Source organism: Columba livia, chromosome 1 (genome assembly GCF_036013475.1).
Source record: "Columba livia isolate bColLiv1 breed racing homer chromosome 1, bColLiv1.pat.W.v2, whole genome shotgun sequence".
Lineage (NCBI taxonomy): Eukaryota > Metazoa > Chordata > Aves > Columbiformes > Columbidae > Columba > Columba livia.
Genome location: NC_088602.1, coordinates 93,569,138 through 93,587,320, shown reverse-complemented (window position 1 = coordinate 93,587,320; position 18,183 = coordinate 93,569,138). Strand labels below are relative to the sequence as shown.

General features: G+C 41.4%; 1 protein-coding gene across 1 annotated transcript in view; it reads right to left on the bottom strand.

The window, feature by feature from the left end:
* Nucleotides 1–18,183, bottom strand: part of SIM2 (SIM bHLH transcription factor 2) — a 63,378-nt gene that overhangs the window by 39,412 nt on the left and 5,783 nt on the right. The window contains exons 2-4 of the mRNA XM_005511363.3: nucleotides 14,956–15,038; nucleotides 11,849–11,938; nucleotides 5,369–5,477 (exon numbers count right to left, since the gene is read on the bottom strand). Coding sequence (XP_005511420.2) covers nucleotides 5,369–5,477; nucleotides 11,849–11,938; nucleotides 14,956–15,038 — 282 coding nt within the window. The remainder of the gene's footprint in view (nucleotides 1–5,368; nucleotides 5,478–11,848; nucleotides 11,939–14,955; nucleotides 15,039–18,183) is intronic.

Below are 18,183 nucleotides of genomic sequence, written 5' to 3'. Positions count from 1 at the left end.
ACTCAGAAACTACTGTTACATCATCCCCACATTTTGAAGCCAACCTCCCTGACAGATGACTGTCTTCTGCCACAGCAGGAGAATCTCAGCCAGTGGACCCAGTTTGTTAGTTCCACTACTGGAAGAAACAGAAAAGAAAAGCTTTCGGAGCTGTAAATGCTCGAGAAAACACAGCATGCATCAAAACCACTTCTCTGCATGTTAAGAAATCAGTTTCTTGGCCCTCCACCATGAAACAATTCCCACATTCCTGTTATTAGGACAGAGGCCCAGTAATCTTGATATCAGATGTGCAACAGATACAGGTGGCAAAACTGAGGTGTAAGGCTTCACAGGTACAAAACTAAGCTAGAATACAGAAAAATGCTGCAGATCAGAAATATGTTAAGCAAGATTTGGAAAGGCATGAAGAGTCAGTGAAGTCATCTGAGATCTGAGCACAGCCAGCACACATCATTTGGAAAATATACAATTTTTTTTCCTTTGCTATCCCATCCTGGTTCAATATAATGAATTTGTTTTGTTACAACTGGTGCAAAGCTGGCCTAAAGACTCATGTGAGGTGATTTGCTGAGGGATACCCTACTTTTAACGTGTATGTGAGAGAGATTATTATTTTTTCCCACCACAGCCACCTTCAGAAAGAGTCCAGCTGTTGGCTTCTTTCATAGCAAAGGATCAGTACATATTGCTTTACACTTTCAATGCTGGTCATGCAAGTAAAAAGGCAGCTTAAAGACTTTGTAAGTTAAAGCTGAAATTCTCCAAAGCCTCCACAGATCGTGGAGCTTATGGCTTTCATTGAGCCATAGCTTATAGACTTTAAAGGCCAGAAAGGAGCATTAGATCATAACTCTAACCTGTACATTGCAGTTGATTAAACTTCAGTCAGTTACTCCTGTGCTGAGCTCAGTAACTTCTGTTTGCCTAAAGCGTATCTTCTGTAAAGGCATACAGCCTTGATCTGGAGACATCAAAAGAGGAAGAAACCACTGCTTCCCTCAGTATTTTGTTCCTGTGGGTAATCAAACTCGTAGTTATAAATGTATGCCTTATTCTAATTTGAGCTTTTGTGGTTTCAGTTCACAGACACTGGTCCTTGATATGTTTTTTCTTCTAAAACAGTTCTATAGTTCCCAGTATTTTCCTCCTTTGGAAGTATGCACACACAGTAATATAGTCACCTCCCAATCTTGGTTTGATAAACCGAACAGATGGTGTTCTTTCATCTCTCATTATAAGCCTTTACAGTCCTTCAGTCATTTTTGTGGCTCTCTTCTCTACTTTCTCCAATTTGCCTTTTCAAGTGGACAACAGAATTGCACAGAAAAATCCAGTGTCTATTTCACTAATACTGTCTAAAGAATACAATAATTCATCCTTGCTATTCCTGTTCACTATTGCCCTGCTTATTATGCACAGGGATTTTCCAATACCTCTTTTTGCCACAGCATCCAAACGGAAGCTCACACTGAGCTGTTGTCCTTTATGACCTTTAAATGCTTCTCAGAGTTGCTGCCTTCCATTTTTTTGCCCCAAAAGCTTTCCTTACCGTAACTTGCTGTAATGTCACATTGGACTTATCTAAAGAGCGATAACAAAACAGCTAGTTCACCAACATCTATTTTCCTAAATTTTAATAAATAATAATCTTTAATAAATAAATAATCTTGCTATGAAGTCCTGGCTTCTGGAAGCTTGTGATTATTCAATAATTGTCACTGTCTTTTAAAAAAACAAAGTATCTGCCCTCTATGGTTGATGATGTGCCCTTGTTGTACCTGAAATTTTAGGAAGTCCAGAGGAAACTTAAAAACAAATTTAAAAGTTACAATTTAAGAAGGCCTATGCCTTTTAAACTAATAGATAATTTTTTGAGTACCAGGCTGAAATATCTAAAGAAAAACAATGTGACAGTGAGCATTAAAGAAGTCTACACTATGTCTGATTTTCTTCAGTGAGCAATAATTTGCATTTCTCTGAGAAATAAAACTCATGCAAATAAAATTTCTAGAGCTCAACAGCTGCAAGGCTTCTACCTTTCTCATGTTGTTTGGTCTTTCAGAAAAGCTTCTATGGAACTGATGAAGCACTGGAGATACAAGGGAAGGTCTGAAGAGAATAATGAAGGACAATGAGGAAGACTAAAAACAAATGAAGAAATAAATAGCATCAAAATTTACAAAGGCTGAAGGTCAAAAATAATCTGTACTCTGGGTTATTCAATACCAGTAACAGAATACCACAAAGTATAGATATTTATGTTCACATTTGGGATTTTATTTCTATCATAACATATCTTATCCAGTTACAGCTGCTGAAATAGCAACTGAACTAAAAATTTATGGGTGTATGTGAGAATTAGCTGAAGATCACTTAAGCAAGTAAAGTTACATGAGCCAAGCTGTAAAACTGTGTTATAAATGTCTGTGTCTGCAATGCAATGTTGATTTTACTCCTGAGTAATACCACAGATTGGAGAAATCTATAATGAAATAATGTCATAAAAGGAAAGCTTTTATTTAACTCAGCGACTTGATTATTCAGACGTGTTTTAAAAAATTAAAAGAGATAAAATCAAACTGAAATGACAAAAAGTTGTCTTTAAAAGGTTTATTTTCTTTTGTATTAGAAAATAAAGCCACTTCCACTCAGCTTCCCTCTGTCCTAAATTATTTGTAGGACTCTATGTTTTATTTAAATATTCAAAATATCTACTAAGATACAGACAGAAGTTGCATCATTCTTGTCACATATTAAGTAGGTTTCAGGGCTTCACTAAAGAAAAATAGCAAACCTGCCTTGATTTCTGTAGGCCAGGTAGTTTCAGGTTATACCTCAACATATATGTATATATGTATGAAATGTGTGCACTGCAGAAAAGGTAACTGCTGGTACACTGGAGACAAATATAAATATTTGGTCACTCTGTTCATTTTAAAAAGATTTAGCTATAGATTCTGGATATTTTAATACACCAGCTCGAGGCATTCTATGGTGAAGAGACGTACAGAAGTAAGATTTGCATAAAATAATCCCTATACAGACCAGAACACAGCTTAACTCCTTTGTTTATCTTCTCCAAGTCTAGGAAACCAAATAAGATGCTGTTGTTTTGAGGTTTTTATCAATTTCCTCTGCTACACAAAATTTTACACAAAACAAAACTTATGTAAATGGATCACATGGCAAAGTAAATTTTCCTTTACCTTTGCACCAGAGCTTGATGCTAATAACAAACAGCATCTATGTAGAATAAGGTAAAGAAAGCTACGGAGAACAAAACATATATCTGAGGCTAATTATACCATCAGCAGAATTTCAGACTGAAGCAATTGCAAGTGAACTTATATTAACAGATCCAATTGTGTGTAAAGTCTTTTCAAACACAGCCAGAACAGAATTATACTTCACATTGACGAGAAATTTCTAAGGAAATAAAGAATTTGACCATAAGTAGCCAAAAGGAGGGAGACATTATGGTTTCAGAAAACAAATGCTAAAAGGCAAGATAGGCATCCAGATACGTCCAAATGTAAGCAAGAAACAGGCAATATAGTTCCGAAGAAAAAAAACAACTTCTGGAACTGCAATACTATTGTGCCGTCTCACTGCTTCTAGTAAACCAGAATCAGGATACTAAACAGAGAACAAGAAGAGCTGCAGGTTTATTTGCATTTGACATAGAAATTAATTCCAGTTGACCATGATTTTAAATTTGTAAAAAATTTCCAACTAACAAATAATAATAATAATTAAAAAGTAGCAAAACCAGGAGGCTCTCACCATTGGCAAGACAGTGGGTATAAAAATGTCTTACTGTAATAGAAATTCTGGATACCAGCAGAACTGCATGAAAAGTCATGGGTTTTACCAGAGGTAACCTCTCTGCTTATCAGTAAGGTAGGAAAAAGGAAAAACATGGTGTTATTTTTTTAAAAAAAATCAACATATTTTAAAAAAATCCCAGACGGCAAAGAGTAGACTATGAAATAGTCAAGTAACAAGAAGAATCAGGAAGAGTCCAAGAAAAATAAGAGTTTGTTTTTCAAGACACCAAGGCGTACTCAAGACAGCCTGTTTGGGGAGGAAGGAGAGAAGGAGGCTAAGATAATTCTTCCATTTACACAACTCAGAGCAGTAGATGTTCTTCCAGGCACGTTAAACTTCCCTGCATGCAGAAGGTACACGGTTCTGTGCTGATGGAATCACAGCAGTCAGAACTGTGGTGAGGTCACCAAGTACAGAAAATGCACAGACATCAGGACTGTGAAAAAAATGCTTGATCCTAAACTAAATTGTAGCGTGAACCCAAAGGTCCTCGTGCTTTCAGGGACTGTGCCTTAAGAAGGCAAATAAAAACTAGCAGGATGTGAAGTCCAACTGATTAAGCAATTTTGAAATACATGTGAAAGCACATTGTAGATGATGGACCCAGATTATTTCTGATATTTTGAAGTTTGAACTTCAAAGAATCGCCTCCAAGGAAAAGCTACTGAAGAGGATAGTGCAAAGATTAGCAAAGATTAGCATAGTTAGTTATGTAGTAGTTACAACACTGATGTAGCAACTTAATACACAAAAAGGTTATGCTAATATTTATGTGTGGTGGCTGGGCACAGTCAGGGTGGACAGTCTGATCCAGGTGTTCACATAATCAATAAGAGTTGTGCTGTCTTCCCTGACACTTCATCTAGTTTTGCATCATGCGTATGGGTACATCGGGGTGCATCATCTGCAACACCTGAACAGGATGTGTGGAGATCTTGGTCAATCAGTGACCCAGTACCAAGTCAAGTGGACATTAATTTCCTGGAGAGACCACCTTTTTTAATGAAAGTTTCAAAATCTAGGTCATTTACAAACCCAATTTTTTTTCTTTTTCTGCAGCCGAAGGTATTAAGTCCAGCTTTTTGTCCAAGCTTCAAATTTAACAATTGTTTTTAAAACATTACAAGTGTCCTTCTATTTCCCAATTGCTTAATGTATTATTTTTTGTTTTTTGGGGGGGTTTTTGTCTGCTAAGACTGCATAGCGGCAGCTATGCACAGCTAGACCATTGCAACATTCCTGCAACCTCAGCAGTAATGACAAAACAAATGAGATTAAATGGCCACTGGGCAAAATCTAAAAACCTGTTTAAAACTGCATGGACTCCATGGCATGAAAAGTATTATCTAAGCTAGGATACCTTATTCCCTTTACTGTAATAAACCAAGATCCTGGATCACAGTTTCAAGTTCGTGCTCCTCCTCCATTCACGTACATAGCTTCATATCAGATAAATACGAACTCATCACATTTCAGTCTAGGGTTGTTACTTTTTTCAGTTTTTCTGTGGTAGTTTGATCACAGATTGCACAAGTACCTTGTAAGAGGTGAGGATGAAGAGGCTGGTGAGCAGTAAGAACAGCTGTCATCTCATCGTGATCAGAAGGATGTATGTACTCATAAATGCTATTACCAGTAAGCTCCACCTGTGAAGAGACATGTAACACATGAAGCAGTGCAGTTGGCTGCTTTTTTTTCCTATTACAAAAGTGCCCTTAAGTAACACTGCATCTGGGTAACTACACATCATTTTTAAAACCTAAGCTGAACGTATCAAAACTGTGCTCCAAATTATACCAAATAAACTGAATTGATTCCTTCTTCAGCAGTAACTAATATTATAGGGACTTCTGTGGGAATTCCTGGTGATGATCCAGATAGAGAAGAGCTGCTTTTAGAGAGAGCTGGCAAATGGAGAGATAAACTGGAGCAGCTGTAGAAATGCTAGATTGCCACAAAATGGGATATCTCTGTCAGCTGTATTAGTGTTTCCCAAGAAGACAGATATCAAAATAGATAGATAGATAGATAGATAGATAGATAGATAGATAGATAGATAGATAGATAGATAGAGATAGATAGATAGATAGATAGATCGATAGATAGATAGATAGATAATTCTGTGGGTTCCCAGAAACTGTCGCCTGCATTCAGCTGCTCACTGAGCCTTCAGAGCCAAACCACTAGACTTACACAATTCCTTTGTGTAAGGAATTTCAAAGACGATCCACCACGCTCAATGCACAGTAACGCGAAGGGCTCAGAACAGTAGCCAGAGAATTCAGAAAGCAGACTTCCATAGATTTTCATGGGCACTGGATTGAGCTGTCTCTGCTTTAAGTAAGTACGCATGGTAAAGACTAGATCTATCCCAAATGCCTGTGTATTCCCTCTTCTCACTTGAACTTTGCTCACACAGGAATGTATTTCTGTCTTTCCCACTGTTGTACCCATAATAACGGTTGCTCAAGAAAAAAAAGAATGGTGTGCACCGTATGTCCTTTTTGCTTACTCTGTTTGCCATGTATAAAACTCACCAGCAAAAGTCTCCGGATAGATGCAGTAATTGATTTAAGAAGTGAACCAATTCTTTGAGCTTGTGTTTTAAATTAGTGTCAGGCTGCCCAATTGTTCACTGTGGCCTGATGTGCCTTGGGCCCCCAAGATCAGAGACAGCTGAGAGGTGAAGTAATTTAACCTATTATTCTGAGCCAATCCTACTAATTTGCTAAGATGTGTGAGTTGCCTTTTCTTTGGAATAAATGAAGTTGTCTGCCTCACAAAGCCATCTTTTTCCAAAAATGTTTCTCATCATTGCATTTTCTGCATTATTCATGGAATGTCTCTTCCCAAGACTATGCAAATTAACTTTTTTTCTAGCCATCTATTCCCCACTGCTTCTTTTTACAACCCCTCCCTGCAAAGACAAAAACACTTATTTGATATATGTAACCAGAATAAAATTTCACTAAGAAAAAAAAAGACAGAGAAAGTAAGAGGAAGAAAAGGAAAGGGGAGATGGACAAAAAGAAAGAGAGAAAGAAAGGCAGAGAGAAGGAGCTGAAAAAAGAGAGGAAGAAAGGAAAGGGAGAGAAAGAGGACAAGGGTGAAAGAAAGGAAAGGGAAAAGGAAAGGGAAAGGGGGAGGGGAAGGGAAAGAAAATTATCTACATTGCTTCTTTTATATAATTTTCTCTAAAAGTTCTCCTTAAAACTCACAGGCTGTTCCTTTTCAGGATTGTAACAGGTGGGCACTTGTTATAGTAACACCCCATGTTCAGGCTTTAGTGCTGGAGGAGGAAGGAGAATATACAATCCCACTATGAGTCATGCTTCTCAATGCTTCTGTCTGTTTTTAATTACATGGGGAAAAACATTATGTAAAAGTCCATAGCTATCTCCATAAACATCATAATCACCTACAGACATATAAACCCATTTTTTTTTAAATCTAGTAATTATTATAGTGATGGGCATTTAATTGGCCTATATGGTTAGTAAACCAGAACACAAAAAAAATTATCATTGCAAAAATGCACAGCTGTGGTCATTGTTCAAACCAAAAGGAGTACTGGAGTACCACTTATGACCTTGTTCTTGTTATTTTATCTTGGGCTAATAGTGACTTTGCTGTAAAGTATATTTTGCCTTTGAAATTAAGACAATTGTATCAGATAATACAGCTTCCAAAAAAAAATCATTCCTGGGTGGCTATGTGCAAATAATCTCTTCCTTCAATATAAAGACTTTCTTACAAAAACAATACTAGCAACAAAAACAAACTAGCTACAAAAACAAAACTAGCAACATCAGCTGTAGTAATCCAAAAGATCCTGTCATATCTCTGCTGTTGCCTGGTGTAGTTGTAACCACATCAACATGCATCTGCTCTCTTCTGGAGTACAACTCATGGGCATCTCTTGCTTTTCCAAAAGTCACTACCTATTTCAAAAGGACTGCTCACAGAAATACACATTTGTTCACAGAATTCACAGGACTGGACCCAAGGTGTTTGTATCCCAGGGCTTATGTCTAAAATTCAAAACTAAAGTGCTTTGTCAAACTAATGACTAGTTTTTCTCGTTATAGACATAAGAATATTTTCTACTCTGATGTATGCATTTGCAACCCCAGCAAAATCAGTGGGAGGTGAACATACAACACTGAAACCAAAATTGACTGTAAAAATACAAGTGGAAACATAAAGCCGTCAGCAAAGACATGGGGGCTATGTAAGAGTCAAATAACCAAAATATGTATACACAATTTTGAAACTGACCACAGTCTCCTGCTATGCATAGTGTGTGCATGCCATTTAGAGCATACAATGAAACACTGAAAACTTAAAAAAATAAATTATATGGTTCAGTTCATAAACTTTCTAAAATCCCATGCCTCAGGCTTATTAAACCAGCTTCCTCGATGCAGCTTTTTAATATCTGTAAATACCTGCTTACTACCAAACATCACTGTTTCCTACTAAGAGGTTTTTTATGTGTAACTCAGCTGCACATTTCTTTCCTGCCAAGAAACGATTCATAATAAACACAGAGGACTAAGTAGATAGATTCTAAGGCAAATAATTACATATTTCGCTTTTCATATACTTATTTGATGAAAGTAAAATAAACTCTTGGAAATTTTCAGATGTTTGTGGTTAAATATTTCAAGACTTATCAGAAGTCAAAGATAAGATTGGCTCCCTCATGGACCTGGAAAATGGCTGGAATATGATCCAGACTTTCAAAATGAAAAAAAAAAACTTTCACTATTGTTTCCTAAGAGGATTTTCCTCTCCATTCCATGTCTTTGGACTCTAAGGGGAAAAAAATCTTTGGGGAATTTGAACCTATTTGTTATCCACAGGAAAAAAGAGGCAAGGAATTGGCTCTCTCAGCTAGTACAAGTCAGTTCAACACTGGTCTGAGGCCAATTGAAATTAGATGGAGGAGAGGGTCTTAACCATCAGTATTTACAATATTTACGGTTACAGTTGAGAGCAAAGGCAGAAATCCAAAGCCACACATTAAGTGATAGGTTCACAAATGAAGATGTAGCCTTTTAGAAATATTGTTTCTGATTTTCTGATGCTGCAGACAGAGGTGAGTGAATTAGTGCTGAAAAAAAATCCTTAATATTATTTTTAACTTTTAAACTAGCTTAACTGCACCAGCCAGTGAAGGGTTATTCAAAAGCTCAAATTTCTTTCTGCCAAAGTGAATTGATGATCAACTAGAAGATAAAGGCTACTGTAGTAGGTCTCCAAGAATACCTTGCAAAATATCTTTAAATGAACTTTTTGCTTAGTTTAAATATATATTTTTAAATAAATTGCACTTTAACAGGAAATTGATGTGTGGACTAGTTAATTGTCAAATTATTTAATAAAAAGGCCTTTCTATACACAGTCTAACATATTTTCTAGAATAATCATCACTCTGGTCTCAGCTTGTATTGGCTGGAGCTCTGTAAGAGCACTTGGTGAAAATATAGTCTAGGATTATGACTTGGTGAGGGAGGATTGCAGAATTTGCTTCTACAGACCAATCTCATTCTTATTGATGCCAGTGGCAAAACTCCCAGTGATTTCCAGAGAAGTAGGAACAAGAACTCATTTAGGGCCCTGGGAAGCTTACAGGAATATCCTAGTGTTAATGTATTAATGTCATAGTACATAGGAGTAGCCTAGCATTAGTGCTAGTACTACTTAAAGTAAAATTATTGCTTAAAAAATACAACATTGATAAAAAGGAATAACAGATTAGATTATAAAATAGCATGAGGAAAGGGGGAAAAAATATCCATGCCTTGTTCATCTGGGGTTTTGTATTTATAAATAAAAATAATAAGCACTGTGAAACTTCTGTCGCAGGTAGTATTTTGAGAATCTAAAACATGCCTTTAATTTTCACACTGCTCTGTCCTCTCTGATCTATAGTTTTTTGGAGAGTTCAGGGATACAGCCCATTCATTTACAAACCTCTGCTGAAGTGAAATATTTGTGATTTTAGTTATCAAACTGACTTCAACAAGCGATATGACCAAATCCTCTACTTTTCCTCAGTACCTCTTGCACTAAGGGTTTCTAGATATTTACATGTGCAATGCACATGGAATTCAGTCTGTGCAGATGGCTGTAAGGGCATGAAGGCTAAATATGACTAAAGCCTGTATGACACTCTCAGTCCTCTCTCCTTGAATGTGACAAAGTCAATTTAGTGCCCTACCAGCTCCATAGTTCTCTCATTTCACCAGATGATTGGATAACACTGAGACCTACAACACCAAATGACTTGATATTCCCCAAAAAGAAAGAAAATAAATAAACGATTTCTGGACAAAACCTGGAAAATCAGTTAGTGCTTATCAAACAGCAAGCAGTGCAGGACAATGAGACTCTACTTCAGCAAGGACAAGTGGGACTCAGTGCTTCGGAATAATTGTACTGGCTAAATGAATCTATTTAAGCAGTCAGCATCGTGGTGGACTTTTCAAAACATTAGGGCAAGAAAAACTTTTGATAAGGCTGTCAATTCAGGGTAGAAAATACAGCCATTCTCTAGTAAAGTTTATTCTAAAACAAAGCAATATTTAAAGTAATTTGAACATGCATTAAATGTTATGAAACAACTAGTACTGTACTGTAACAGACTCAACTGAACAAACTGCTGGAAGTGAGAATGTTCCCTGGACACGTTTTTAAAAGTTGGCAGGAAAAAGTAACCACACGGAATATTGATTCTCAAAATTACTTTTTCTAAAAGAGATTACAAGACTAGAATTGTAGTTGCTCTTGGATTTGGAAGTGATGCTTATGAGATTACATACTTGATTTTTCTAGCTATTTGGAATTGCATTTGTTCTCACAGCTACTCATTCTAATATCACTAGCATAAGCACACATACAAAGTACTTCACAGTTTTTCAGTTAAAAGTATCCCTTACTACCAAAATTAAAACAGATATATAACCTCCACAACTCAGTCCTTTCTCTGTTTATTGGAATAACCACAGGCCATATTCCCCAGACATTTTCAGACCATCCTGTGCTCTGTCACCTTCATCTCCTCATTCTCCCTCCGTTTGCTCTTAAGTCTTTATTTCAGTTTATCTAAATCTGAGAGGTGTTTGAGGTGCAACTGGTTTTGAAGAAACAATTCTGTTTCTTTTAAGTCTCATCTAGGGCCCAGTTAAATTAATCAGGAGTTTTTCTATTGGACTTCACCAAGCTTTAGGTCAGGTGCTACCACAGAATTTATGTAATACATTTACACACAAAGGTATTCAAACTCGTGCTCTGCAATAAATTCAGGCTATTTGCCCTTGTGCTTATCCCAAGAAGGCAAAAAATTAGAAATGTCCTTCTAAGAAAAAAAAAAAGAAAAAAAACCCCCACACAATAAAACCCCCTTATGCTTCTTGTGCAGAACAGTAGTAAACTGAATTTTATGAGTTCTATCACAACCATATAAAACGCTTTACTGAAAAGACCACTGAGCTGGAAAAACTCAGGAAAAACTACCCTGAATTCCATGTGAACACTCATAAATCTGCCCCCCTTTTCTTTTTTTTCCTAAAGCACATTTGCCATAAAACTCATGTTCCACATCAGATTTCCTCTCCATTTCATAGCAAGTCTCAATATCTTACACAATCTAAAACATATAGACTTGAATTCTAAACTTTATTTCAGACGTATAGAATTACCACACAGGCAATAGGTTTGAGTTTCAAGCTCTGTATATATCTGCAATTTGCAATATCATATTATTTATTACCCTTCTTAAAGGTAATGAGGAGTAAAATACAATGAACAAGAAAAGATACAACGACAGTCATGATGTGGTTGTAAGTAAAGGAAACTTGAATATTTAAGTAAGGCCATTTGTCAGAAAACAAATTTCAAAGCTTCAAATACCCCTAAAAAATAGTGACATTGTATACATGGCAGGATATCAGTGTTAGGTTCTAAATCGAGCATTTGTGTTTAACAGATGGGCAGAATAAATCGCTCATACCTGAGATAAGCCAAGATGTACTGATGCTGTTTCTGAGATGTACATTATTTTGCCATCTGATGCTACCACAAAAACAAAGCCATCCAACGTCTGAAAAAGAGAAGTAAGTAGGGTAAAAAGCAAGCCCTCTGTTTAAACCACCTACAGTGATAAAAAATTTGAAATCTTTTGGAGGAAGAATTCTATCCAACTTTAAGAGCAGCGAGTAGCAGCAAAATTTAAAGAACAGAAACCTTTATCTGATGCTATTCCTACGAACCCTATAACACATGCACACATTGTGAAATTAAGTTCATTCCCCCTACAGATGCTAGCTTTACTGCTTCACTTTAAGTTAACATTCTCCTGTTGATTCTGGTTATTTTAGTACTTAGTACAAATCCCAAGCTATGTGGTACTTACGGGAAAGTCTAGTACCACGCAAGCCATTTTTTACGGTATAATTGGCAGACACAGCTTACTGCTATTTGCAATATATTTAATGATACTGTAAGCAATGCTTTAAATTTCTTTGACTATATTTTTAATAATGTCTTTCTAAATAGAGGGTTGTCTGCTATGTACCTATGTGAACTTAGAAAAAGAAAGTAAAAAAAACATCCACATTCGAAATTTTATCACACTTGAAGAGAGTTGGTTATGCTCATTAAGCTATATCTCTACAGTTTGTGAATCTCCACTGATGGTAAGATGCAACGCAAACTTGAGATCCAGTACTACAAATTCTTATTGATAGGGACTGGAAGGTAAATATTGCTTGCATGAGTAAAAACTGAAGTTTAATTTTAGTCACACATAATTAATACGGGGAAAAAAATATATGCAAATGGTACAGCATAGGCCAATCTGACCACAATTTGGACACACAAACTATCAGTTGGAGAATACCTGGATTCTTCAGTGTCCAATTTGAGGCATTTTTTCAAACATATCTGATATCCTCCTTCAAAAAGTATCCATTATCTCTAACCAATTTAGGAAGCTTTGATCAACACATACACATGAACTTCATTGGAAAATATATTTGAAAGAGGAAAATAATTTTTACAGTACACAGATAAAACAAGCAGCTATTTCAATTCATCTTCTAAGTTACTGAACGAGGAGAGAAGCAATAAAATCCTGTATTCTTCATGCTCTTAGGATGCTGCCCCAATAAGAAAATATTCCAAATTATTCTCTGGCCTACTAATGATTCTACAGCATGTAATTGAAACCAGATTACTCTTTGCTGTGACTTTTTTTTCTTTTGTGGAACATACATGAAATTTTGTAGAAGTATTATAATGAGAAATGAATTATTACACCCTAAGCGACCTTGCTTTCAAACACTGGCATCTTGCAATTGCTCTACCCAGTATCGTAAGTAAAACTATGTCATTGCTTCCACTACTGCATTATGTGGTGCAGTAGGTCTCTGACATTCCTGTACAGAAATGCATATTGAAGCTGAAACTTCACATGTAAGGTTTCAGTCGAAGAAGCCTTAAAAATTTTACAGTAAACGGGGATTTATTAAAATGTTAAGCACTTTAAGATTCAGAAATAACTGGCCTATAAAATGAGTATTACAGGTGATTAGCATATAATGTTACTTAAGTTCATTTAATGCCAGACAAAATGGGAAATAGCTAACCGGGAGGAGAAGCAAGTGCAGCAGCAATTATTTTTATGATATAACTAGATACATATTTTCTAGGTAGACTAGTGATTCTGAAACAGCTGATAGGACATCAGTTACTTATAACCAAATTTCCAAGGCTAGAATTACCTCGACATGAGATAATTTTTGAACCTCATCAATTCCCATTTCCTATATGTGGTCAGTAACGCATGTTTCAAACCGCTGTGCCGCAAGCACGCTCTCTTTTTACTTCAGGAGAACTGGTGACACTTTGCAGGGCTGCAGCAACCAAGAAGTAACTGCGCGGCATTTCCACCGTCGTGCGACCTCGCACAGCTCTCCCAGCTGGCCCACCATCGCCGCCTCTTCACCTCCATTCGGGTGGGCGGCTTTGCTTGAGCCCAGGGGAACTGCAGCTACCTGAGGGGGGGCGTGGGGGGACGCCGGGGGCCAGAGGCCGGGTCTCGCCCAAAACGCCACCGGCTGGCGGGGAACGAAGGTGGGCGAGCCCTCCCGGCGACTCAGCGGGAGGGAGCGGCCACAGACCCCGAAGAGAGTTTTTTGTCGAGGTTTTTATCCCCAGCCCAAGTGAACAGCTAAAACAGCTCCAGCTCTGTGACCAGGAATTAACCTCCCACAGTAAAAACGGCCGTTAAACGATTACGGTTTACTAGGTCTTTAAAACCGGGGAAGAAAAACCCTTGCTGTATTAAGTTCACATATAAAAAACATGATGCTAAACGGGTTTTTTTGTTTTTTGTTTTTTGTTGTTTTTTTTTTTTTTGTGGTTTTTTGGTTGGTTGGTTTTGGGTTTTTGTTTGTTTGTTTTTGGGTGGTTTTTTTTGATTGTTGTTGTTTCTCCGACTGCCACACACGCCCCAGCTACGAATTCCTACGCTAACCTAGGCGGGGGTGAAATTCAGCGGAATTCCAGAGCAGATCAACGGGATTGTGAACAACGGTATTTTCAGGTGCTAACGCCCCCGGGATATCTAACCCAGCTGTCCAGCCCCCGCCTCGGCAGCCCTGCGCTCCCTTACAGGTTTCCCCTCTCGAGTCACCGCCGGAGAAGGACCATCTCCGATGTTCCGGCACCTTTCCAGCCTAAACGCGCTCCCCGTTGCCGCTCGTCGAGGGGCTGCCCTGCGGCACATCCCCAGCAGCTCTGGGGCGTCTGATTATGGCTTTTACGGATGGGAGACGCTTTGTATGCACGGAGAGCAGACTAGTGCCTGTTATTTCTACTAATATCAAAGGTGAAAAGAAAAAAAAAATGAAGTGGTTGGTGTCTCCGTGTTGCGTCCCTCCCAGACGGTGTGAGTCTCGGGAGTAAAAAGAAGGCTTCACCCAGGCTCTTCCCGCGGTGCAGAGAAGAGGAGGAAGAAGAGTTGGAGGAGGAGAGTTGGGAGCTGGGAGGCTGATCGCAGCGCAACACTAGACTTGCGATGCGGAGCGCGTACGAGAGGAGGAAGGCGTCCACTACCTGAAGCAAATGGGATCCGAGCTCCTTGGCCACGTTATCCAAGGGACCTATCCTGCTCGGCTGTCCCCAGGCGTCGCCCAGACCTGCAAGGGAACCAAGGAGCTGGTTAGAGAGGGAAGCGGAGCCCGACCCGCCCTGTCTCCCCGGCGGGACAGGAGCTGTTCGCAACCCGCCTACTCCCCCCGCTTCTCCCGCGGGCAGCGGTCCAGGCCGCGGCGTGGGGGCTCGGGAGGTGGGAAAGGCTGAATTCTGAAACACACGGGGGAAGGGAATTGCTCTCTTCTGGAGGTCCCGGTGAGGGCACCCCCGCGAACCCCTTCCTCCTTTCCCGAGGAGCCTCCTGCTCTACAGCGCGCCTCGGGGAGGCGCCTGCCGCAACCGGCTTCCCCTCGCCGGCCATGCCAGTACCTTCCTGCCAGTAGCACCGTGCCCGTTCCCCCTTTCGCCACGACCGGGGCGAGGAAGACTGGCCACACACTGAGAACCCGAGGGACTAGCCGCCTTAGAGGCAGGCGCGGAGCACCCGGCCTGCCTGCAGCTTCGCCAAGCACAGCACAGGGCATTTGGTTCCCAGCGAGGTGTTCACAAACGGAAGGCACAAGGAGCTGCGAAACACTCGCCTGTCTTCTGTGCCGGAGGTTCAGCGGGACGGCCCACAACACCCGGCCGCGGGCCGGACCCGCGCGCCCCCCCGCCAGCGTCTCTCTGCCCTCCGTCCCTGCGTGGGTGCGTGGCTTGCGCGGGGTGCCGGTCCTGACGACCCTCACGCTGGCCAAGGCGGGTCCCTGCTGGGGAGTGCGCTGAGGAGGTTAAAGAGGGTGGGAACTCAATCGGGGGCAAAGTGCCCCGACGGCCTCTTCACCAGCTCACGGAAGGGACAGAGAAATTTGCCGGCGTGATTGCACAGCTTCCCCCCTAAGTTCCTGCACTCAGCCAGCGCGGCCCCGGCTGGGCTCCGGCCCCCTCTAACCCGACAGGCCCGACCCAGCCCCGCTGCTTCGCCTTAGCGTTGCCCGGCGGGCTGGGGGCAGCCCGTGTGCCCGGCACTGCTTTTGTGACAGCGAAAGGTTATTGAGGGAGGTCTGGTCTGGCGTTTGCTTGCTTGTTTGTTTTTCGTTTACGCCATGCAAAGAAGGCGTGCAGCACCTCCCCGGTGAAGCCGAGACCACTACCCGTGCCAGTCGAGGAGATGGAAGCTCCTGTCCAATACCCTGATGGCAGGCTCTGCAGCGTGCCATTGCCCCCAGGACCGCCTAGACAGGGAGTGCGGAGGGAAGGAGGACGGGACCGCAAGCATTTAGTGCCTCCTTTTTGGAGACAAAGGAGAGAAAAGAAGACTTAAGCCCTCGGGGCCACAGCACAGATTCTACAAGGCCACGGAGTCTTAAGGGTGCTTCACTGCCCGTGCTTCCCTGCAGCCTAGAGACGCTGCAGAAGGGTCGGTGGCGGGTGAAATGCGGAGATGCTTGGTGCTGCCGGCCCGCACACTGGCAGGGGCAAAGGCCGCTGCACCAGGAGTCCCTCTCGACTCCGTTGCGGGAGGGAGAAGTTAGTACCCAGGCGGAAAGCCCTGCCCTAAGCTGCGGCTGTGGAGCATGCCTCCAAACGTCCCGCCTGACTCTCTCCTGGATCCGCGCACCCTTCGGCCGAGTGTCCGCAGGTAGCACTGGTCTAGAAACGATGCGAGCCTTTCTCCCCGCCCTTGGGGCGTCCTTTGGGGTGGACAAGATCTCCTACTGGAGGAAAAGGAGGCGGCGAAGAAAACTCGTGGCGAAGCACGGCTGCCCGAGGTGCTTTCCCCGAGTTTCGCCTCTTTCTGGTGCCCCGGTGTCAGCGAAGCCTCTCCGCTCCCGCCGGGCAAGCACAAATAAGCCTGCGGCTCTCAGCTCCAGGCAAGGCACCCCGGGGACCTCGGCCGGCCCCAACGCCTCCTTTCCGCCGGCGCGAAGCAGTAGCAGCGCCCAAGGTCAGTCCCAAGAGGAGGCGTCTGTCTGCGTGCCCCGTGTCAGTCGCTCCGGCTGCCCCAGCAGGTCCCTCCAAACCGCGCCTCAGAAGCGCACGGTGTGCGGCTACGCTTTCTTGTGGGTATGGGAAGGACACCTTCCCTTCGCCGAGAGGAGTGTTTAGCCATGCGTTGGGAAATTTGCTTTGAAAAGAAAACGAAAAGCCTCACTTTTCTACCGCCGTTTCCCAATTCGCAGTTTAAAGAAGACCCCTAAACTTCCAGGGACCCTTCGAAAAAAAAAAAAAATTTTTTTTTTTTTTAAACGCTGCTTTCGCTGGGGCGGGAAGTTTGAGGATCGCAGAGACATCCTGCAGTCTCTTTCCCGAGACCATAACAAATGCAAACAACAGAGTCAGACCTGGTGCTGAGCGGCATGTCCTTATTTCGATTTACTAATTTCAACTCTCGATACATGGGAGAGAGAGACTTCTCCTTTAGTTAAACATAGTGGTGTAAAAACTACCCTGAAACGAGCCCTAACTTTCTGAAGGACAAAGCAGATTTACTCTTTGTGCCACTCACAAAGATGCTCTTCAAGAACGAACTGTCTCTGTCGCACCCGTGCCTGGCAATCTACTCCGTCCTGTCCATCACAGCTGGCCAGGTACGATTTCACAGCATCCCCCAGATCAGTTTCTTTGAGGTTCTTTCCAAACCTAGACTAAAAAAGTCACTTCCCCAGATTTGTTCCCTTTGAAATTGTAAATTGGAGTTACAATTGCGAACTCGCATCAAACATAAATGCGTTTGGTGGATCAGCCTGGCATTCGTGTAAGCTTATTTTAAAGCCGATGATTTTATCGTTTAATCCACCAGCAGATCGCTTTGAAGGTGGAAACGAAACGAATAAAAACCTTACGTTCAGATGAAGGACTAACTCCCATTAACTTGTCTTTCGAGAGATTTGCAAACGTGCAGTATACGTCCTGTAAACATATGGATGCAATAGACTCAGCCGAGCTGCTCCTGCCCAGCCATTAAATAACGCACATTTTCACTCACTGGACTGGAGCGAGGCCAAAAGAGCTGCCGATACAAAGCGAGTGTTTCCTATGTCGCTTAAACGCGGTGGGAGTTTGCCGGGGTGGCCCCGGCCCGGAAAAGGGTTTCTGGCAGGAAAGGGTGCCAGGTCTCCGACACGGCTGTGCAGCCGGTGCGCTGCCGACCGAGTCATTTCGAAGCAAGTATTTTTAAAATGCCCAATTGCAGCACTAATTACCTGC